Below are 24,797 nucleotides of genomic sequence, written 5' to 3'. Positions count from 1 at the left end.
TGATAATGTATTCAATGTATATAGCGGGTTTTCGACACTCAACGCTTTACACATTAAATTATCTTACGTTTCAGCAGGCTACTATAAGAGTCATCAGAGTACCTGAGCACAAAAACACGTCGCAGAACGTGTTTCGGGTGGATTTCTTGTCTCAAATCGACGTGGGATCCTGCAGAAAGGCTAATTAAAGCCAACAATTAAACACACGCACACACTGCGCGCGCCACCGAGAGAATCCAGTAGCATAGGCTGTACGATCCATTTGATCGAATCGGTTCACTCAGTTGACTCGTTTAAATGAACCGCGATTCTCAGATTGTTTTGATCACTCAAAGTGTTCCTGGTCCATTTTCTTGTCATTTAGCGAGGAGTTTTCGGTTACTGTGGTATATATTGTGTCAATGATGTACTTCGTTAGTGTCTAAACATGAACAACAACACAAAAAGAACAATCCTTCTTAAAACTTGTGCAAACAGGTGTTTCGCCTGCTTGTTGCCATCAACACGGGTTGTGATTTAGATAATGTCGATTATTATAAGAGTTCACAAGAATGGCTCCTGATATTATTATTAATATTATCAATTTGTTGATTGATCGTGTTGTGGAGCGTCTGTCCACTACACAGACGCTCTGCGAATCGGGTCGACTGAATCACTAAAAACGAATCGGTTCAAAAGAACCATATTCGCTCGCGAATCGGACCCCACTACCACGGAGCGATCGAACCCCTCCCAGTTACTCCCGTGCCTCTTCCCACTAACATCAGACAACAATCTCCAAATATGTGCGAGCTCACATGAAATAACAACCGAGAGCGTCACATCATATATGTTTGATTGATTCCCCGAGGATGTGAGAGTCACGGATGCGCCGATCGATGAGAGTGTTTCTGTCGCAGGTAAGAGACAAACGCATGTCGCCTGTTGCTCAGCCACACATAAACACACATGATTGAGAGACACTGACAAGCATTCATCCGTGTCACATATGCATTTTGCATGGTGAGAATACGTGCCTGTATTAGGTGTAAAATAAGCGAATTGTATATGCGTCAGCTGGTGTTTGTTTGTGAGTGAATTATTGCAGGCGCTTCATATGATATGCACCTTATGAATAGCAATTGATTGCATTTAGGATTTGCAGTGCAACGGGCATGTCTGGTTTATTTAAGCCAGCCATGCATGAGCAACTTATTTGCAGTTATCGATTCGTCTCTCAAAATGGAACTAATAATCATCATCATGTTTATTGAAAGCAATCACGTTCACTAGGGTGTGGAGAGCCTGCAAAATCTGTTAGATCACTCTTCACTGCTTTACAAGTGGAGAAAAGTTATTTTCGGCACCTGGCTTTCTGATTTAGACCTGCCTTTGAGTGCTTTGGATGCTGTCTGCGTGTGAAATTGCTAGAAGAAGGTGATGTTCCCTTTGATCACACCGGAAGGGTCAGATTTCAGGATTAATTCAGGGAAAAAGCATTGGATCAAAGCTCTGCTGCTGCTCATATCTGATTGGATTATGGTCACATTTGACATGAGACGCCTCATACTCAGATTCAGATCTGCTGTTTGTTCTCATATGATGCTTTTAAAAAACATATTTGACCCTTTTGCTTTCTGTGCTGTATTTATTATTTCAATGCTTCTGTCAAATCTGGTGAGAAATATCCATATCATTTCTCCATCAGACATTGCTTGTTTACAAGTCGAGTAGCCTACTTTAGTATAAAACATCTTTTTCAAAGCTATTTTTAATAAATGAATGATAGCAAGTGCATAAAAGCCATTAGGATTTCATTCCCCCGCTCTTAACACTCATAATCTTAACATTATGAACTTGAATGTGTTGTGATGATGGTAAAAGCTTGACGATCTGTTTGGCTCTGCCTGATAATCTGATCAATGTGTTTTAATATTAAAGCCTGATGGCAGTCTCATTCGTGATGAGCAGCGTCTGTACTCATTCTCGCATCCTAATTCTTCTTCTCATCCATTAAGTAGAATATCTGAACATCCTTAAAAGATAAGAGATGTACCCCAGAAGCAAATCGCATCAAATAATAAGACCTGTTTTAAGAGAATGTATCTTTAATAGAAGTTGAAAGTAAGAAATGAAAAGTCAACCTATTTATTTTCTAAATATGTTATTGTTAAAGTGAATGAATTATTAATTCATGTTTAATTTTTCTTTATTTGACTTTATACTTTTTGAATTGAAATGTCTGGTGATGTATGCAGGATTTCTCCAATCATTTGGTCTGCTTAAACCTTGCCCCTTTCCTATTGGTCATTTTAACAGGAAAATGTATAACAATACTACAGTAAAATCTAATATTTGGTGTGCTACTGTAATGTACCTAACAGCATAAAATCTATATATTAATTTTTATATATTAATTTTTAATAATTATGGAAGGTTGTTTCCGCCACTGAATAAAAAATAAAAGGGTAATGTTATATTTTGAATCGTTTTTTTAATTTTAATATAATCATGTTTAGTAGTAAAAAGTATGAATCGTCTAATGAATTTCCTTTACTATTCAAACACATTTGTAAAATGTACTTTTTAAACAGTTAAACAATTAAACAGCATATTATAATGACAAATGTTCAAGAGGAATTTTTGGGGGGTAAAAAAATGACAGTGCTGTAGTGTTTTTTCATTGTTTAATCATCAGTCACACCTGTTGTTCAGTTCATTAATTGGTTTGTCTTTTTAAACTCTGTGTGCGGTTTGGTTGTTTTATCCTTTGTTTTCTGAGTATTTTGAGTTCTGTGTTAAATAAAGCTGACTGCTGTGATTAGATCCGTTTCATTAACTTTATTGCAACCTTACCTATGACATTTAGATTAAAATTAAATTAATTTAGTTTAAAGTAAATTAAGCTAAACTCAAATTGTTCTGTAATAGGAAAATAATTCTAATATTGTAAATAAAAATATGCTATTTGTACTGTAAATGAAATGTACTAATAAAACATTAATACTACTTTAAATAAAACAGTACCCATACTGTAAATGTCAATACAGTGTACATTATTATTACTGTAAATTAAATAACAGTAATGACACTGTAAACACTTTTACAGTAACTTACTGGCATCCAGCTGGCAGTAAGCTACTGTAAAATTTACACCAACCTTTTTATACTGTGTATTTATTATTTTATAATGAAATGATAGATACATTTAGTCATTTATCATGTAATTTTACTATAAATATATGTAAATTTTTTATGTTTTATTCAGTTGCAGAAACAAGCTTCCATAAATAATACATTTATTTTAAGCTATCTAAAAACAAATTGTAACGTAACATGCTATTTTATTTTTAATATTATCATATGTAGTAGTAAAAAAGTATGAATGTCCTTTACTATAACTGTATATTAACATTATATTTTAGTATAATATTTTAATATATTTTTAATATAATCATATCTTTATAGTAAAAAGTGTAAATAACCATATGAATTTTGTTTGTAATTTATCAGTACATGTCATTTTAATATAATCATATTTCAATATATTTATTTTAATATAACTATTTTAATCAAATGTGTATTGTTTATTTTGTCTGGCTATCATCAGAACAAGCTCAATTTAAGATTGAACATTGGTCTGAGAGTCAGCTCTGTATTTTCATGTGAATTTCCTTTACCATAACTGTAAAATATATTGTTGCTTACAATATGATATCGCAGAGCTTATACAGCCTCCATCTTTTTCGTCATATTCATAAACAAAAAATAATAATTAAATAAGGTCTGGCTTGGTCTACAGTCTTGTAACTCTTATGTGGTGATCATCTATCAGATTTATCTATGCTGAAGAGTTATGAAATGTGCCTCCATGAGAAACTGCAGTTTATGTTTAAACAATAAATGATGATATGAGTCCAGATGTTTTATAAATCAGGGTTTATGATTTGCAATCAGAACGTAAATATGGAAAAATAAACCCAGAATGTCTCTTCAGGACCCTGATGTGGGGCGGAAAAATAAATAGACATGGAATATTATATTATATTATATTATATTATATTATATTATATTATATTATATTATATTATATTATATTATATTATATTATATTCACATGTATTTGTATAGTGCTTTTCACAATACATATTGTTTTAAAGCAGCTTTATAGAAAATTCATGTGTCTACATTACAATTTAGAGTGATCTGTTATCAGAAGTGATATATTATTGTATTATAGCCTATTATATTATAACATTTATATTGTAGCCTATTATATTATAACATTTATATTATAGCCTATTATATTATAACATTTATATTATAGTCTATTATATTAGAACATTTATATTATAGTCTATTATATTAGAACATTTATATTATAGTCTATTATATTATAGCCTATTCTTAGAGTATAGCCTATTATATTATACCTTATACTTAATTCACAAGCACATCTTTATTGAAACATGCAGTTTCCTGGATGAGCAGTCATTTAAACATTGTTGCCATGGGCAACAGTCAAATTTCAGGAATATTTGACTTCTGGATGTCACTATTGACCAATCAGAATAATTCCAATAATGTAATGTATTGTTGTTTATGATTCAGTGTTGAATTTCACCTGAATTTCAACAAAAGTAGTATTTTTGCAGTATATGAATGACACGTTGTATCTATTCTCATTTTCTGTGATGGCCTGTTGGTTATAATAGTTTGATCTTCCATCCCGTATCCCGTGTGGCAGGCGTACACACACATTACATCAGCCCGACGGCCTGGGCTTCATTCAGTCAGTCAGTCCACACTGGCTCTCAAGAGCCTCCGGCGACACACACACACACACACACACACACACACCACGCATGTCAGGACTCCTGGGATACTTATTTTTACTCCCTTTTTTACAGATGTGTTTGCCTCTGTAAATGAGCGTGTTCTTGCTCAGCTGATTCAGTCCGGAGCTAAAGGCAGAGCGCTCAGAAATGTGCAGGAGACACACACACTTCCAGACGCTGTTATCTATCTCTCTCTTTTCACTTCAGTTGTTTACATCAATCCAGTTGGCGTCACCTACTGTATGCACGCGAGCAACATGTGCTCTGTGTTAATGTGTGTTAATTATAGCTCTCCCTCTCCGCCTCAAACACAGACGCTTTACAGTATGTCAGGTCAGGGTTACTCAAACGTTTAGATGCCACGGACCCCCAAATATGAACATCCTCGTGTGAGGGACCCCAACCTGACATTCAACACATCTGTCTTTTAGAAACGCCCAATTAATACAAGACAATTAATATCTAAAATTAGTTACAAGTTACTTTATTTTTCTACTTTCTTTTGTAATGTACTGTTAAATGTATAATTTATTTGTTTATTTAAATAAAATGTTCATTAGTTTATATTTATAGAATTTTTTCTTAATTTATTTTAATCTAATTTATTTAAAAAAAAATCTATTTATAAACATGAAATTTGCCATCACTGCTAGTGTTTTTTTGGGTAATTTTGGTAAGTTTTATGGCCCACAGAATATCTTGTATGAATATCTGAACATGAAATATATCAAAAGAAAGAATATAGCCTCAGGTAAATTCTAGCTTCATGCATTCTTGTTTATGAACACTTCAATGTGGTCAGTTTCATTAAAAAAGCAACATTTTAAGGAAAAAGTCGAGAAAACCACGTTTTTGTCCAAGACTAACTTGCATACAGATGGGATTCAAAATGATGATCAAAACACAGATCGAGTCCACCAACATCCCAAAGCTTCACAGTCCTAGAGCTCGTCCTTGGTCGACATTTTATTAAAAAATAAAGCCATTTTGATTTGTATCCTGTTTAATGTTGATGATCGCAATATTTTAAATATCTTTCTGCTTATATAAGAGGAGAATGCTTGTTTCTGCTTCTTCTTTTCTTGTGTTTTGATCATGAGAGTCTGTACTTGTTGTGGAGATGTGTAATATTGGCCAGTATATCGATATCAGAATTTTTTTACTCCCTAATATCGGCATCGGCCCCCAAAAACCCATATCGGTCGGGCTCTAGTGAAAACCCCTGTGTGATTCTTCATTCTGCTTTGAAACTGTAGTTCGGCAATATTCTGGTGCTCAAATGTTTGTGAACCCTTTCGAGTTTTCTATATTTCTGACTCAAAACATCATAGAAGTCCTAAAAGTAGACAAAGAGAACCTTTTGAAAGGTCTTTATTAACCCCTGGATCTATAGCCCGACAAGCCGAACCCAAGCCTAGTTTCCTCGCTCTCTCATTTTTGACCATACATGTTTCATCCCTGAACTTGTATGATGGATAGATGCACTTTTATGGACTTCAAAAATGACCCAACAAGTCACTGCCATTATAAAGCTTGGAAGAGCCTGGACTTCTTTACTATAACTCAGATTGTGTTCGTCTGAAAGAAGAAAGTCATATACACCTAGGATGACTTGAGGGGGAGTAAATCATGGGCTAATTTTTATTTTTGGGCAAACTAGTGTTGTCACGATACCAAAATTATGACTTCGATACGATACCAGACTAAAATACCTCGATACCGATTAGGCATGTGCCGATATCAATTTTTCATGTTGCGATTAATTGATAAAGTTTTATCACGATATACGATATTATCACGATATTGAAATAAGTTGCCAAAAAAAAGTGTTGCCATAGCATAACAGCTTTAAGAACTATTTTTGTAAGAACAAAAATAACTGAATGTTTAAATACAATAATGCACCAAAAATATATACAGCTCTGGAAAAATAATTAAGAGACCCCTCATTGAGAAATCAATGTTATGTGGTCTCTTGATTTTTTTCAGAGCTGTAAAAGTACAATTTTCAAACAGATTAAAGTGCAAAAGAATTAGGCTATAAAGAACAACAGGTAGGCTTACAAATTACAATAAGGTCTCATTAGTTAATGCATTAACTAAGATTGAGCAATAGCTACATTTGATACAGAAAGTATAATGTTTTTGTTAATGTTAGTTAAGAAATACTGATCATTGTTAGTTTTATCTTGGGTCCATTAAAAAAAAGTTATTTTGATTTTGATTTTAATGTTATTAAAAAGTAACTAAGAAATGAACATAGAATGATTAATTCTTTATAAGTATTTTTCATTGTCAGTTTGGTAATAATGAATTAACATGTTAACTAATGAAGTCGTATCTCAAAGTTATACTGAACAATAACAAATAATCAGAACAGTTCTAATTATTAGGGTATGTTGTAGTCCAGATTAAAACATAAACATTTTTAAATTTGAAAATAAATAGCCTATTAAGTCTTTAAGTATTAAGTATTTGGTGCTGTGATGAACAACATTGAGATTACAAAAACGAATGGCTGTTTTAAAAAATACATGCGTTTTTTTGTTTGTTTGCTGGTTTCCGGGGTAACCGCTGCATTCTGCAGTTCATCAGCGCCCTCTGCTGTCACTGAGCGGCACTTCAGCAGCGCGTCTCCTTCACCGGTTCAGTCATGTGCAACACACATTGGGCTTGTTTATATCTGAGCGCGTGTCCCTTTGAGGCAGAATACAGCGGTGTTGAGCATTTATACGGTTGATGGGCAAAGTATTCTTGAGTGCATTATAAAAAAATTGTAAATTGTTAATAAATTATTATTTACGTTATTTTAAAGTGCCCACGATAACAATATCGTGCATATTCATTATCGTGATAAATCGCATTATCGAAAATCGGCACATGTCTAATACCGATACTAAATCGATACCACGCTAAAAAAACAAACAAACAAACAAAACAAAAAAACAGATAATATGAATAATATGACAACAGAACTTATTATTCATTGTTTTGTTTTGTTTTTACTAAAAATTCACTTGTATTCATGTCCATGCCCTGGTTTTGACCATTCCTCCTCTTATTGCTATAATAACATGCTAGTGTGAACATCCTCACAAGGATCACATAATCAATCATGTTATCATTATCTAACCTTTCACTTGACTTCTCAACAGGTTGGGATGACCAAAATCTTATTTCATGATATGAGTAATCATTTTTTTAAGTGTAATTTTAAAGTTATAATATAGATTTTTTTAATTGTATATTAGTTTTTTAAAATAAGCAAAAAACGCAAATTAGGCTACAAACAACAAAAACAGAGCTTTATTTTTCAGCTTCATTAGGCCTTTAACAGTAGCAAGTCAAGAAAGAAATCAAATAATCAAATATAAAACTGCTTAGGCTACTTAGTTTTTACTCTATAATTTAACAATAAACTTAATGAATATATTTTAGTAATTTAGCCAAGCATGTGGTATTTTTTTATTTTTCATTGGTGTTTGATTAACATTAATCACACAGAATATTAGGTCTGTATTAAGACCTGAACGGATCTAATTACCTCAGCACGTTCACTAAATACATATCCGACTGTGTTTACCGCAATACTCCCCAGACCATGCATTTTTACATATGTTTGACCATTCAAACCCAAATAATAATCCGTGAAAGAACTGAATGGCGATCGCATGTTTGTTGTTTGAATGGCATGTGCGCGCGCTTCAGGTCAGAGTCCGGTAGCACGAGCTCGTCCCGCACCGCGCTTTTTCTTCTCATGCGCGCATATTTCTGCTTTCTCTGTCATGCGCTGCGCGTATTTAACTCTTCTACTTCCAATGTTTAGTGACCGGTGGAAGCAAAGCTCTGCACCAAGCGGCAACCTCCCGCGATCTCTCTTGAAGCCAATACGGAAGTAATGTAAACTGTAATTCCTAAACTGGCCACTAGAGCGGCTCCAGAAGGAGCAGAATCTCATTGAGCCCCATGTTAAAATTCTCAACTTTAAAGCAGAAAAAAACATGTTTACAGCCTGGTACAAATTGTGGTTTTGGCTTATAAGGCTAATTTTGATTTGATTTTGATTTTGATTGACAACTGTGAGGGGGGTGAATTTTTTTATAACTCATTCGTTTACGTTATATAAAGCCTTAAGGTTCTGCATAATTAAGGGCGTGGTTACAAGTGGATAGCCATTTATCCGCCGTCTATAGTTATTGCGTCACCTCAGCTCCGCGCACATCCTGCCTTTTTGCCCATTTTCTGTTATCCGGGAGTGACACGCGATGACTCGCTCACAAGATGGCAACGCCCAGCTCGCCCCTACTTTAAGCTTCAGAACGGCTTATCAGAATCCTATGTGTGACGTCACGGACACTACGTCCATATTTTTTTTACAGTCTATGCTCTGCACACACGTCCTGACACTTGCTGTCACACATCTAGCACATTAAGAAATACAGCTTATGTTAGCGCTGTCCTCCTTAAAGTTCCGGTACTAATAAAATTCTATATCGTACCGTTTGTACTAGCAGGGTATCGCAATACTTTTCTAGTACCGGTATATCGTGCAACACTAGGGCAAACTAACCTTTAACCGTTAGAATTTGCTGGTATAATTCAGAATTCATTCTTCTATCAATTAGTGTTGTCATGATACTGGAATTTCTAACTTTGATAAAAACATCGATATTCAAATTGTATTTCCAATACCACAGGGAAAACAATTTTCAGTCTTTTTTTAATCTTGTGATTTTTGTTGTTGTTGATATTTGTTGGAAGAGCTTTCACACAGCATAGGGATGCTTTATAGACCTTTATCAGGGGAATTATTTTCCGGAAGTGCTCGTCGCAGCAGTGTATCGATTCTTCTGGTTATGGCCTTTAATGTGCTGTTAACACCTTGACTAAACGCCTCTTAAAATGAGCATCACAGGATGCTTTTAAAAGCCAGACATTTTCAGAGACAGGAGAAGAGATAAACTGATAGTTACTGTGTACAGGATTTTCCAAACTCAAAGGAATATTTCAATCCAACACAAGCCGAGGCTCGTAAGCATGCGTGATTATTCCACCAAACGGTGTCAGTGCTCGTCTAAATAGTGACCGCGACGCTGCAGTGTGTGTGAGACCTGATGAAGAAGATCGGAATGAACATCTGTATTAAATATTTGAGTCATTATTCTGCCATCAGTCATTTCACAGTATGTTATTCACACATTTATGCCATAATTTAACCAGTCGTGCTGTCAACGCATTCCTGTTTAAGATTAATCAAATGTTTAACATCAATTCATTTTTACCACGCATGCATTCATCTGTTCTAATACTGATCTCGCGATGGTTTTACTACAAATAAAACCATAAATTTTTTTTTTTATTATAGTTAAACCATGGTAACGACTAGTATTTGTAGTAAAAACTAATACAAATGGTAATCAATACACCAAAAAAACTACATTTTTACTTTACTACATTAAAACCATGGTTAATTTTCATAAGGGTCTATATCAGGTATTAATATGAAATATGATCAGTAAGAGAAAACACTGATAATGGGAAGACGAGCACTGGGTAGTTGGAAAATACATTGATTTATTATTCAGATTGCACATTTGGAAGGGAACATTTCAGAAGGCTGAAAATATGAGAAGCATGATCCTCAGTTTGGAAATGCACATGTAACCGGTGTTGAGTCTGGACACCGGCAACACTGACTATCGCAGCAAGTCTACCTCACGCCAAACTTCATGCCTTGTAACACTGTTAAACTGCAGCGAATGAAAGGAGTGAGTGACAGGAGGCGGGTATGTGTCAGTGGGTGCGTTTACATGCACACCAGTAAGCGGATAACTCAAAAAATCAGCTTATTGAAATAACCAGTTTTCCCCGTTTACATGCAAACCAGTAAACTGACAACGCAAGTAAACCGCGTTTACATGACTTTATTAATAAACCTTCTTATTTCCTTGTAGTGACGTCAAAAATAATAATGTCCGTATCTGACTCTGAGTTTTTTAAATGTTACGTCAGTTGTGATGTAAATAAAGCGTGTCAGCGGGAGATTCACGGCTCCTCATGCAGTTACAGATGCAGCGTTTAGACCATGTTTGTTGTCGGCTTATTAGGCATAATCGGCTTAAAGGGTCATGAAACCCCCCTGCTGCAGCGGTGTTTTTTCACACCTTCGATTTGAAAAAGCTTGTTAAAAGGGGAGTGGTCGACTGTGAAAAGGTGGGATGGTATTGTGTGGAAAGAGGGAATGTTTGCATAAATAGGGGAGTGTCAGTAGGTGCATTAAGACTAGCGATACCAACAGCAGCAGTTACAGCGGTTCTGAGACATGTTCTTGGTTCACGTTGGCATTGTTTACCACAGAGAGATTAAATGAGGGATGAGTACAGCGAATGAGAGAGCTATGAGTGGCGTGCAGCAGAGATCGCAAATGATTCAGCTCTTCAAACCAGCATAATTCAGTGAGAAATGAAAATAAATGTTATTCTGCATGACGAAATATTTTGCAAACGTGATAAAACTATATTTGTCCAAATATGCACGCTGTTTGGCAAGATGAACAATGCGCCGACGTGATAAGAGAACGTGAACCACCCAACATGCGATGTGATAGAGATGTGTAATTCTAGATCGGTGTAAAAGCGAAGAGGTTTGAGGCTTTAGTCTCGACCGCGCATCTGAAGCACAGAGCGACGCGCGCTGGGTTGCCGTGACGATCCGCGCTGTCTATCACTCGGCAGCTAAATCTATATGTCCAAATATGCAGCACACTGTTTCACTAAGAGCCCGAACACATGCGGTTTAGTGCATGGCTGTGACGACAAATAAAACGGAGAGGACGTGGCTTTTGTTCATTAGCCTACAGATTACAAATGGGTTATTTTGCACTCCTGACATAGATAGTCAACGCTTGCAGGTTCGGCGTGTGAGTGCTCAGGTGAATTTTACTTTACCGAGCCTTTGTAGCAAAGGCTTCCACAGACGGCGCCGGTTACAGCTCGCTCGGCGCCCTTTACGTTATTTCGTATCAGCACAACGCCTAGCTTTCCTCCGTGACTTTTCCGCACGCTGCTTCCAAAACTTCCCCACCATATCTCTACAATAATGATGGAAGACGAGCCTGACAGAAGTGACTGTCTCATGCATATTAACTAAATTATCTTGCATGCATACTACAGCGCAGGGATTGGACTGAATGAGCTTTATGTCATGAATATATATCGAGAATCGCTCGGAGCGGTCGACGTCAGCATGTGCCCAGCAGCCCATACTTGGGCCGAAAAGGCCGTGCCGACGTCAGCATTTGTGACGTTGCTCCGACTAAGCTTTTCAAACCGGAAGACAGAAATCGCTCTGAAAAATGCAAAAATAACTATTTTCACATATGAATACCATTAATGAGTACCCTTAGTGTTTTCAATGATGTGCAGCCTATACATATCTGTTTACATCTCAAAAAAAGTGTTTTGGGGTTTCATGACCCTTTAAGAACGTGCATGTAAACGCACCCAATGAGTGCACGCGGTAACCCGTTTTCTTTTATCAGAGTAAGGTCATAAACAGCGTAAGCATAAACCGGTCAGGACTCTTACCTCAATTTTGCGCTGCATGTAAACGCATTAACCTGCTTTCTGTCGGCTTATTGAAGAGCGCATGTGTGATAGGTGACAAAACGCAAATTTAGAGCAGATTTAAACGCATTCAGACAGAGCGAGCTAGTGTTTAGCATGAAATAAGGACATATATCACAAACGCAGACTCTTTTAAGACCCAGAACATTATAAAGATGTGTTCTCATCTCATGCAGCAGAAGTAGAAGAGGTTCAGTCTAAACGCTGCGTCTGGAACTGATGAGGGATAATATGAGCCGTGAATCTCCCGCTGACACGCTTTATTAACATCACACAACTGACGTAACATTTGGATAACTCAGAGTCAGATACGGATATTATAATGTTTAAAGTCACTACAAGGAAATAACCTGGTTTATTAATAAAGTCATGTAAATGCTACTTGTGTTGTCAGTTTACTGGTTTGCATGTAAATGGGGTAAACTGGTTATTTCAATATTTGTGAGTTATCAGCTTACTGGGGTGCATGTAAACGCGTTCAATGAGCCATCGGAGAGAAGCAGATGCACAGGTATCGGTGTATCGATACTACAGAAAAGGAGTATTGGAATCATCTCAGATGTCTCATTATTGATGCATATCGATATTTTTGAGAACACTACCATCAGTGATGGCAGTTCGTCCTGGCCCAGATGCAGTAAAACAGGCCCAAACCAGTACCGTGTTTCACAGAGGAGATCAGGTTCTTATGCTGGAATGCAGTGTTTTTCTTTCTCCAAACATAACACCTCTCATTTAAACCAAAAAGATCTATTTTTGTCTCGTCCATCCACAAAACATTTTTCCAGTTGCCTCTGGCTTGTCCACATGATCTTTAGCAAACTGCAGACGGGCAGCAGTGCTCTTTTTTGGAGAGCTGTTGTTTCCTCCTCGCAGCTCTGCCATGCACAGCATGCTGTCAGTGTCCTCCTGATGAACATGAGAGTGGCTTAAACTTACCCTGGGCTCCTATTATACTTACACTATTAGGATACAACGGGGCTAAAGGCACACTTTAAGAAAAATGTGCTTTTCATTACTCCCATAGTGTATGATTGCAGAAAATCTATATATGTTTGTATTGAACATTTATTGAACAACAGATCTTGCACTCTAAAAAATGCTGGGTTAAAAACGACCCAAGTTGGGTTGGAAATGGACAAACCCAGAAATTGGGTTGTTTGAATGGGTCCATTCACTGGGTTCAAACAACCCAATTTCAGAGTTTTTCCATTTCCAACCCAACTTTGGTTGTTTTTAACCCAGAATTTTTTAGAGTGTGTGTGAAAATAAATCATAAACATGGTTTATTTTGTTAAAAATCTTATGAATGTATAAAGTGGTGATGATGCCTTTTACCCCTCAGATACTTCAGCTTTTCTAGTGACTATCACATCTACATTTTTCAGTTGGCCAAAGTGAATTTCTGCACTCTAAAAAATGCTGGGTTAAAAACAACCCAAGTTGGGTTGAAAATGGACAAACCCAGAAAATTGGGTTGTTTGAACCCAGTGAATGTCTTTCAAACAACCCAATTTCTGGGTTTGTACATTTTCAACCCAACTTGGGTTGTTTTTAACCCAGCATTTTTAGAGTGTATGAATTGCAATTTAATTAACAGAAATTCAATTTGGCCAACAAAAAATATAGATGTGATCAGTTACTAGAAAAATTTCAACTGCGTCATGATTATTATTATTTTTTACAGTGTATCAATAAATTATATTTTATTATATGATTAATATGATGGTTTAATAATATGGTGATTATCTCCAAGGTGGACACCATATAAATATATGACTTTTGAATATAACATGTGATGTCAACAAATGGAAAAGTCAGCCAGATATGTTAATTATAGTCATGTTAATTATTGTGTCTTTAGCATTAGAGTGCCTTTTACCCCAAATACTTTTACATAATTCCTCTGTTATTGAAAAACTGTTGCTTTATTTTAGAGATCGACCGATATATCTGTTTCTTGATATTTACGCATTTTCACATAACCGGGGATCGGTTTTGTAATATCGGATTCACCAATAAACGTTTAATTAATTTATACCAATACACTAATAAAATTGACTGCGCTGCGTCTGAGGCGTCTAAAAACATTTATGGGGAGTTGATCAACTCACCTGTCATGTATTTATGTTCGCCATTTGAATACATTAGACAATTTATTTAGCCTGTTCTTAGAAATAAAAAGATGCAACAGCAGTAATGTTAAGAAGACAGTTTGACACTGTGTATGTATGTATATATATATATATAATTTTTTTTTTTTGCATTGTAAAAGTGTGTTTTGTATCTAAGAAGGGAATGGACTGCAATTTGTGGAGTCCAAACTCTTTAGAGATGGTTTTATCACTTTTTATCCAGTCTGATGAGCATCTCTCTATCTAAGGGGGTCGCACACCGGACGCGGAGCTCGGCGGTGTGCGATACCTGAGACGCTGCGTGGCGCGCCGCCAAGCTCCGCGTCCGGTGTGCGACCCCCTTAAGGGTCCTCAGAAATCTCCTTTGTCCGTGCCATGAAACGTATCTACAAACACGTGTTGTGAAGTTTAGGCTACGTCTACATTATTCCGATACGTTTGAAAATGGTGTTTTCATTTCAAAATGCTGTCCGTCCACACCAGTGAGATGATACAGATGGAAAAGATATCATAAAGTTATCACTCAATTCTTCTGGCAGTATCATTTTATTTAGCAAAATGTCTCACCATTCACTGATGCGTCCATTCAATCACCATTATATGTTTGGTCTAATGCACAACTCTCTCATGTTTTGCCACAGGACAGCAATTGCGAGGGCATTTCTGTCATCTTTGCAGGAGTGATATGAAGAGTGTGCAAAGCAACATATCTTTAGCTACAGTGTGCAAGTGAATAGCACAGAGCCTAACAGCCACATAGGGGTATAAACATAGACATCTTTTTCATTTTCAACAATAACCCTGGAAACTCCAAGAAGCTTTTCTCCACTATACATCACATCCTCAAACCGCAAACTCATTCTTTTTCAGAAGCCACAGAAGAGAGGTGCAATAAGTTCATGACCTTTTTTAGGAACAAAGTAGACAACATCCACTTGCTCCTATCTAGCACCTCCGCTCTGCCTGTCCCGTCTGTTGATCCACAGCCAGGGACCTTCCAACATCTCTGCTGCTTCTCCATCATCACACAGCTCGAGGTTGAGGACATCATCAGAAAAATGAAACCATCCACCTGTGCACTGGATCCTTTTCCTACAGCCTTGGTAAAATCTAACCTCAGTGTCTTAAGTCCATTCATTACCAAGATTATTAATAATTCCCTCCAGGCTGGCCATGTTCCTTCATCTCTTAAAACTGCTATCATCAGACCACTTCTGAAAAAACCTACTTTAGACCCAGATGTTAATGACAACTACAGGCCCATCTCCAACCTCCCATACCTCTCTAAGGTGCTGGAAAAAGTTGTTGCTGCACAGCTTCAGGTCCATTTGGAGCATAACCATCCTTATGAGAAATTTCAGTCTGGTTTCCGCTCAGGACACAGCACAGAAACAGCTTTGGTCAGGGTCACAAACGATCTTTTGATGGCGGCAGATGCTGGTTCCCCATCCCTTCTCATCCTCCTGGACTTAACTGCAGCTTTTGATACAGTTGACCATAACATCCTCCTTCACCGTTTACATTCCACCATTGGTCTCTCTGACTCGGTCCACAACTGGTTTTCTTCTTATCTCACTGGGAGAACTGAATATGTTGCGTTAGGAGAAGCTACATCCCTGTCACACAATGTCACCTGCGGTGTCCCTCAAGGCTCTGTGCTTGGACCCACTCTGTTCATACTCTACATGCTCCCCCTTGGCCGTCTCATCAACCGGCATGGGATTTCTTTTCACTGCTATGCTGATGACACTCAACTTTACTTTAGGACAAGTTCATCTCCCTCTGCTGACCTCACACCATCCGCTTTGATCACTTGCCTGGATGAGATAAAGGCGTGGATGAAGCAAAACTTTCTCCAGCTAAACAGCTCCAAAACTGAAGCTATCCTAGTCGGCACTCCACTTCAGGTCCAGAAGTCCGTTATCACCAGCATTGCTTTCTCTGATCAGGTCATTCCTCTTTCCACTTCAGTCACGAATCTGGGGGTCAGAATGGAATCACAGCTTACTTTTGAAGCGCACATCAAACACCTGTGTAAGACCTCCTTCTTCCACCTCAGAAACATTGCCAAACTTCGTCCCATTCTATCACTGGCTGATGCGGAGAAGCTTGTCCATGCCTTTATCTCCTCCAGGCTGGACTACTGCAATGCGCTCCTTATTGGCATCTCTAGCAAAAATCTCCAGAGGCTGCAGTGTATTCAGAACAGCGCTGCCAGGATCCTCATGAGGGTGCGCAAATACGACCATATCACCCCCATTCTAAAATCACTCCACTGGCTTCCTGTGTCGTTCAGGATCGAGTACAAGATCTCTCTCCTTACGCACCAGTGCATCCATGGTGATGCTCCCTCCTATCTTAAGGAACTCCTCACCACACAAACAGCCACTCGTAACCTCCGCTCTGTTTCGCTGTATCGCCTCAAAACTCCCACAGCCAATCTCCGTACTATGGGAGATCGGGCCTTCTGCTCTTCAGCCCCCAGTCTGTGGAATGCTCTCCCTGACCACCTGCGGACTCCACAGACTATAGATACTTTTAAGCGTGGTCTTAAAACCCACCTTTTTAGCAGAGCTTTTAATTGACTTGGTACTTGTTTAATTTATTTTATTTTATTTTTCGGTTTTATTTATTTATTGTTGTTCATTGTTTTGCTTTTTTAAATTCTGTAGCACTTTGAGATTTTGTTTAATATAAAGTGCATTATAAATAAAATTTATTATTATTATTATTATTATTATTATTATTATTATCTATCACTTCTACAGAGACATTTGAAAACGCTCCGTCCACACTAGCGTTTTCCAAAAGTTTCTTGTCCACACTGTTACGTCGGAAAATGATAAATTCACCTCTCTGTGTATGAGTTAAACCTCATATAAGCTCACCGAGATGACTGACAGAATCTAAATCTGACTTTATCGCACAATACTTCTGGCAGGATCATTTTATAGGCAAAATATCTCCCCTTTCACTGATGCATCCAGGTCGAACTCACTCACTCTTACATGTTTGGTCTAAAATGGAACTGCTCTCATGTTTTGCCATAGGACAGCAATTACAAGTACATTTTCTCATCTTTGCTGGACTGTGATATGAAGAGTGTGTGACGTAACATATTTTATACATACACTCTAAAAAATGCTGGGTTGTTTTAACCCAATGTTGGGTCAAATATGGACTAACCCGGCGATTGGGTTGTTTTAATCCTGCCGTTGGGTTAAATATTTGCTTAAGACAACCCAATCGCTGGGTTAAAGCAACCCAATTGCTGGGTTAGTCCATATTTGACCCAACATTGGGTTGTTTTTTACCCAGAATTTTTTAGAGTGTAGTAGCACATAACTGACACAATAGCAGTATAAAACTACTATATAAATAACTAACATGAATAGCCTACCTTTATTGCGTCACATGACTAAACATGCGCCATTGTTTTCAAAAACCTCCGTTTTTACAGGCCACACTCCAACGCCAAGACGGCGTTCTCAAATGTATCCACTTTAACAATCGCGCACCCTGTTGAGGCTCTGTTATAAAGCACATGCAAACAGTATTACTTTAATTTAACATGAATAGTAAGTATCAATGTTTCTTTTGATACTTGACGATGGTGTTGTCAAAAGTACCGACCGCGATACCAAATCGGTACTGAAATATTAAAAATGTGACTCTTCGAGCGCTGTTGAGCAGAATCGTAAACACCTCTGATTGACCATTGTGCTCACGGTGGATGTGTCTGTGATTGGCTACAATGATCAACGCACAGCAGCAACACACGGAAGTGTTTGAAAGGCTGATAGACACCTACATTTTTTATTTTTTTATTTAACCAGGAGAGTCCCATTGAGATTAAGAACCTCTTTTTCAAGGGAAGAGGCAGCAAGAGGCAGCAAAGTTATACAATAAAAAACAGTTACAACTAGGGCTGGGCAAAAAAATCGATTTTTTGATTAATCGGTTTTTAAAATCTGGTCGATTCAGAATCGATTCTCAAAGGCCACGAATCGATTTTTTTTCAATATTTATTTCCACTAAGATTGAACATAAGATCTAATTACTAGTCTTCTCCACTAGATGTCCCCATTTGCCTTGCGTGATCTTATAAAGGAGCAAGAGGCGCACATCATTCATCCATTCAGTGTTTAAATAATGTTCATCCTTTTATATTGCTGAGGTGAAATGCTGTAGTAATACTAAAAATCTGCAGAACCATTTGATGTGACAACACACACACAGCCGAGCACACAACTGCTAAAAATAATCACATACACGCGAATGCTTGCCTTGCATTAGGATCAAACTTGAGCAGTCACTTAAGCACGTACGTTAGCCATTATAGACATATTCAAATTATAGTCCATATACAGCGCAGGATCAATAATTCAAACCCTAATAGCCTATATTATAAACAGATTTCCTCAAATAATAGTTAGTCCACAGTCAACTTAAGTCAGCACGTGAAGGTAACTTAGTGTTGTCTGTTACCACGACAACTACTCAACCATAGACTAAAAAAATAATGAACGCATTTCTCATGTATGAAAAGTAAATGCACACATGAGCGACAAAATCGCAAGAAAAGCTTGTCGTGTACTGAAAATTGCTATAAAAAAATTCATCCAATATCCTAGCTTTTTATGTTTTAGAATAAATATATCAAAACGTCCATAAAATACTTTTTTTTAAAATAAAGTTGCATCAAAATTGTATTTAACAATTGTATGGATTTGAAATATAGAGATGCGTTCTGTTTTAGTTCTGTTTTAATGTACTCAGGTGTACCTAAAATAAAAAGTTTAACATACATGATTGTGGCTCTTCATTTCTTTTTAATTACCCATTTATGTTCACTGTTCTTTTTTATAAATACCTATAGTATTTGTATTAAATGTATATTCATTTGAGTTGAATCGAGAATCCAAAATCGAATCGAAATCGAATCGATTTGAGGACTTGTGAATCGAAATCGAATCGAATTGAGGACTTGTGAATCGAAATCGAATCGATTTGAGGACTTGTGAATCGAAATCGAATCGAATTGGAACATCTGAATCGATACCCAGCCCTAGTTACAACGTACATATGTATATAGATAGCACTTTTATCCTATTCCTATTTTATAATTTATTGTGCTTTTTTTGTTAATTGTTATTTGCTGTCCATGGAGCGGACCTGTTTACATTTCACTGCCGGTTGTATTCTGTATAACTGTGTATGTGACAAATAAAACTCTTGAACTTGAACTTGAACTACATACAACATTAAAATAACAGCTTATGAGAAACAGATACACAGAGCATTCAAACGCTCGGTGTGTATCTGTGAAAAGTGCCATTGATGTATTTTTACAACATATTTGTGAAGCGCTGATCGAAGTAGCCAATCACAGACCTATTTGATGAGCGGGTGAGCACAATAGCCAGTCAGACGTGTTTACGATTCTGCTCAACAGCGCTCAAGGCGTCACATTTTTTATATTTGGTATCGCGGTCGGTACTTTTGACAACACTACTTGACAAAAATGGGGCTCTGCTCTTGGTTACGTTCTTCATGAAGTAGGGTCAGGATATCTCACAGCACCATCTTCTGGTGAATATAACTACACGATTGTTCCTATAATCAGCAGCTGTGTTGGTTTGGCTTTTTTTGCAATGTATCTGCGGGTTGATTTGAACGAGTTGTAAAACGGGGACATTTCCAAGGACAGCTCCAGTCGAGGACAGAACACCAAAAACCGGCACTGTTTGTTTTATTCATACGTATAAATTTTGTACCGTATCAGCGTTTCATCCAGATGGATCCAGCGTTTTGGTAGCATGATATTTTCTGAAGCCAGACCCCAGAGTGGATAAATCTGAATCCCACACCCTTGTGGTTTTGTGTGCAGCCAATCTGTATATTTAGTGAAGCGGGGATGTCATCACACTACGTCCCGCATGGTAAAGACTAGAATCTAAAGGCTTGACTTTTTAGTGTATCTTTGTAGCCGAATTACAGCGCCACTCACTGGTCTGGCATGTATACTACATCGCTTTGAGTTGGTTTCAGTGGTTTCGTGTATACTCAGATATTTCTTGAGGTGAGGAAAAAAAGATTGAATAGGGAATGCTCTGGCTTCGTCTGGATGGGGCCTTAGACTTTGATAGATCCCTGACGCCTGATTGTCATCCCATTGATTGAAAACTTCAGCCTAATTTCACCTTCAAATAAACTGCTAATCCAGCTTCCCATACTTCTGCCACTCACAGATGTAATATTGGATAATTTAATGACCAATTATAATATTTTGTCTCATTTGTTTGAGTGGGTTCTCTTTGTCTACTTTTAGGACTCGTGTGAAAATCTGATGATGTTTTAGGTCATATTTATGCAGAAATCCTAAATGGTTCTCAAGCACCGCTGTAAATCAGTTCAACTTCAGCCAAGCTGTTGGGAATTAGAGTTGTTCACTAATTGGTCTATTAAGCAGTAAATTATTTAGATTAATAAATAAACCCTGGCAGGGTGATCAGCAGTGAGGTCTTGTGTCACCCCGAGGGGGTTAGATTGTGATTCTGCCTGATTTACTTATCCCTTAGCTAATTGCATTAAAGCTATTTAAAGAGGGAAATGGTATATTTATATATGTAACTATAAAATGGTAATTTATTTGTACAGTCAGAATGGTATTTATCAGGCACAACAACAAGGGTGTCGATTATAGTGAGTGACAACAATTGAACAGATAAGTTTACACTAAATGCAACTAGAAAACAATGATTCTGTGAATCTTATTTTTGTATGCATGTAGTTTCAGTTTTAAGTTTGATTTCTGTGTGTATGCAAACATTCACTCATTTATGCACAAATAATTGTTTACTGTATGCTCTGGCCCACTGTATTTATTCTGCCTGCATATTCATTTGTTTAATCAAAAAATTAAATAACATCAATTTGAATTAAAATGACCGTAAACATTAGGGATCAAACAATACAGGGTTTTTCAATGTATGATATTTATAGAGCAAGGTGGCAAATATAATGTTGATACGGTGTATGTATGTATACACCTTTTAAGCAGAGCATTTAATTGACTTGTTACTTCTTTATTTTTCAGTTTTATTTATTTTATTTACTTCTTTATTTATTGTTGTTGATTGTTTTTAATTCTGTAGCACTTTAAGATTTTGTTAAATATAAAGTGCATTATAAATAAAAGGTATTATTATTATTATATGTATGTACCGAGAGGAGAGAAGAGTGCGTGTGTGCGTGTGTGCGTGTGTGTGTGTGTACACAAGGATCATGTGACACTGAAAAGTAGTAATTGCTGCTGAAAATGCAGCTTAAATCACAGAAATAAATTACTCATTTAAATATATTCAAATAAAAAACATTTATTTTAAATTATAATAATATTTTTCACATTATTACTGTTTTTATTGTATTTTTGACCAAATAAATACAGCCTTGGTTAGCAGAAGAGACTGAAAGTTAGATTTTGGAACAGTTAAATTATCAAATTATGACTTCTGTTAATTGATAATCTAAGAATAGTCAGAAATCAACTGATTAATCAGCAAATATAGCAGTCTTTAGTCAGCCACATATCACTTTGTGTTGCACTGATGTCCGTTTTTCTGACAGACCCCTCAAATAGAGATGATCTGTATGTGTTTCAGTGGCATGTCTCTTGGAGTGATGGAGGAAGGTGTCATTCCGACCCATAAATTATCTCACCGACTTCACTGTGTCTTCTCCCTCCGCAGGCTCAAACAGACGATGAGAGTTGGCGAGACCCACGGATCTTGGTGACGACGCGGTCCCGCTATGGGGCTTCCGTGAACGGCCCTGGCGTCGAGTATGTTGACTGTCTGTCAGCATGACGCCGTTGGACCTGTGGCTTTCGCGCTCCATCCCCATGTGTCTGCTGCTACAGAGCCTGGTGCTCATGGTCCTGTGCTTTCCGTCTGCAAGCACCTGTCCCAAGGGTTGCACCTGCCAGCGCTCCGAAAGCCCTCCGCACGGCCTTAACGTCACCTGTAGTCTGTCACGCTTGAAGGAGATCCCGCCGGACGTCCCGCCGGAAACTCAGCTGCTCCAACTGGATAGGAACCACATATCTCTGGTGCCCGATCGCATATTTCACAGCTTGAGGATGCTTCGGAGGCTCAATCTATCCCACAATGCCGTGGAAACGCTCGGCGAGGGGGCGTTCGTTGGTTTGGAGGGCTCTCTTGAAGTGCTGGACTTGTCTCACAACCGTATAACAAGCGTGCATAAGGACGCGTTCGCGCGGTTGAAGGCACGCGTGGTGGTGGACAACAACCCTTGGCATTGTGACTGCGCCCTACAGCAGGCGCTGGGCGGCATGGCACACAACCACGAGGCCGCCACGCGCGTGCTGTGCCGTAGTTCAGAGCTGAGAGACCAGGAGGGCCAGCCGTTCCTGGCCGTGGACGCGGACTTATGCAACCTGGCCAAACGGACCACTGACTACGCAATGTTGGTGACCATGTTTGGCTGGTTCGCAATGGTTATCTCTTACGTTGTGTACTATGTACGGCAGAACCAAGAAGACGCGAGACGACACCTCGAGTACCTAAAATCGCTTCCCAGCAAGCCCAAGAAACCGGATGATCCGGAGGACATCAGCACAGTCGTGTGACAGCGCAAAGATTGCGCGATCCCAGAGACTAAAGGCCCGTTCACACCAAGGACGATAAAGCTTTAATAAATCTATGAGAATAGTGAAATCCACACCGCAGCTATAAAGATAGCAACACAGAAGAAAGATATCAGTAAGGGATGCACGATAAAGCGGCCACCATATCGGTATCAGCCGATAAATGCTCATTTTTAACGCTATCTGGCCAATAAAAAAAATTGGCCGATATATTAAAGCCGATAAAAAGTAGAGACACAAGATATATTTGAAAGCCGATACCTGATATATAAGGAATTATCGGTTATTGGTAATTTCATATCGGTGAATCCCGAATTGGAATTGTTAGAATCGCTTTCAGAAAGTGTTTTCCCAGCTGATGATGGATAAAAATATTGACAGCCAATCAGAATCTAGAGCTTGAGCGTTTGACTGATATATCAAAGCCGATAAATAATGTATTGTTTCTTTCAGATGAGCACTGCACTGGTGGTTTTAAATTGCTTTAAATATTATTTTAATATATTTAATTTATATTATTGAAATCACTTAAAAAATGAAAATACAGTTCAGAGCAAACATGTACAGCGCAAGTGTGTAATATAAGCTATATTCAATTATAATGTAAACATAATTGTGAGCTTGGGGATTTTAATGGGGACATTTTAGTTTTTGCAATCAGGCTCTTAAAAATTATATAAACACTTGGATTTAGATTTATCAGCCAATATATCGGTTATCGGTTTTCAAATATAAAGAATTATCGACATCTGCCAAAAATGTCACATCGAGGAATCCATAATTGGAATAGTTGGAATCACTTTCAGAAAAAAATGTCCCAGCTGATAATGGATAAAAACGTTGACAGCCAATCAGAATCTAGAGCTTGAGCATTTGGCCGATATATTAAAGCAGATAACAAATGTATTATTTCATCAGCTGAGACACAGATGCACACTGTTCACCATGAATTGTGTGCTTAGGACATGAATTGTTAAGGTGAGACTTTTGTGTTTGTAATCAGGCTCTCAAAAATTATATAAAATCATTCATTATATCGGTTATCGGCTTTAAAATATTTAATATCGGTGCATCTCAAATTTTGAGGTTGGAATCACTTTCAGAAAACTCTTTCACAGCTGATGATGGATAAAAACATTCAGAATCCAGAGATTAAGCATGTAAAGCAGCAGACGACAAAAGTGCAGTGTGTGCTTATAATAAACAGCGTCGGTGTGCACGCTAATAAAGTTATCGCTCTTCGTGTGAACGGCCCTTAAACCAGGATGTTGATTATTTCGACGCGAATCGTAAATGTCGTCTAGCGTACTACACCTGTCTTCTCTTTTCCAATGTGCTTTCCTGTTTCTGAGTATGTATTTAGAACAGTTTGTAATAACTTCCAACTCTGTGTCCTTACGAGAGAGAGCGAGAGAGTCTTTTAAAAGCGACGTCAAGGTGGCATTAAAACAATCGTAAAGTTGTCCTTTAAACGTGGTCCAATCCCACCTTTTAGAGCGAGAACTTGTCTTCAGGCACATTGTCATTTTCTATTTGAACTAGTCAGTTGGAA

The 24,797-nt window shown here is 37.6% G+C and overlaps 1 protein-coding gene across 1 annotated transcript; it reads left to right on the top strand.

Annotated features, from left to right (window-relative positions):
* Positions 1–710: 710 nt before the first annotated feature.
* On the top strand, positions 711–23,754 carry lrrc3b (leucine rich repeat containing 3B). The gene is made up of 2 exons (XM_067425995.1): positions 711–899; positions 22,329–23,754. Exon 2 carries the CDS (start codon positions 22,442–22,444, stop codon positions 23,225–23,227), a length of 786 nt encoding a protein of 261 aa, XP_067282096.1. The 5' UTR covers positions 711–899; positions 22,329–22,441; the 3' UTR covers positions 23,228–23,754.
* Positions 23,755–24,797: the final 1,043 nt, after the last annotated feature.

This window comes from Pseudorasbora parva, chromosome 19 (assembly GCF_024679245.1).
Source record: "Pseudorasbora parva isolate DD20220531a chromosome 19, ASM2467924v1, whole genome shotgun sequence".
NCBI classification, from domain to species: Eukaryota; Metazoa; Chordata; class Actinopteri; order Cypriniformes; family Gobionidae; genus Pseudorasbora; species Pseudorasbora parva.
The sequence above is the reverse complement of the archived record's forward strand: the minus strand, read 5'-3'. Positions and strand labels throughout refer to the sequence as shown.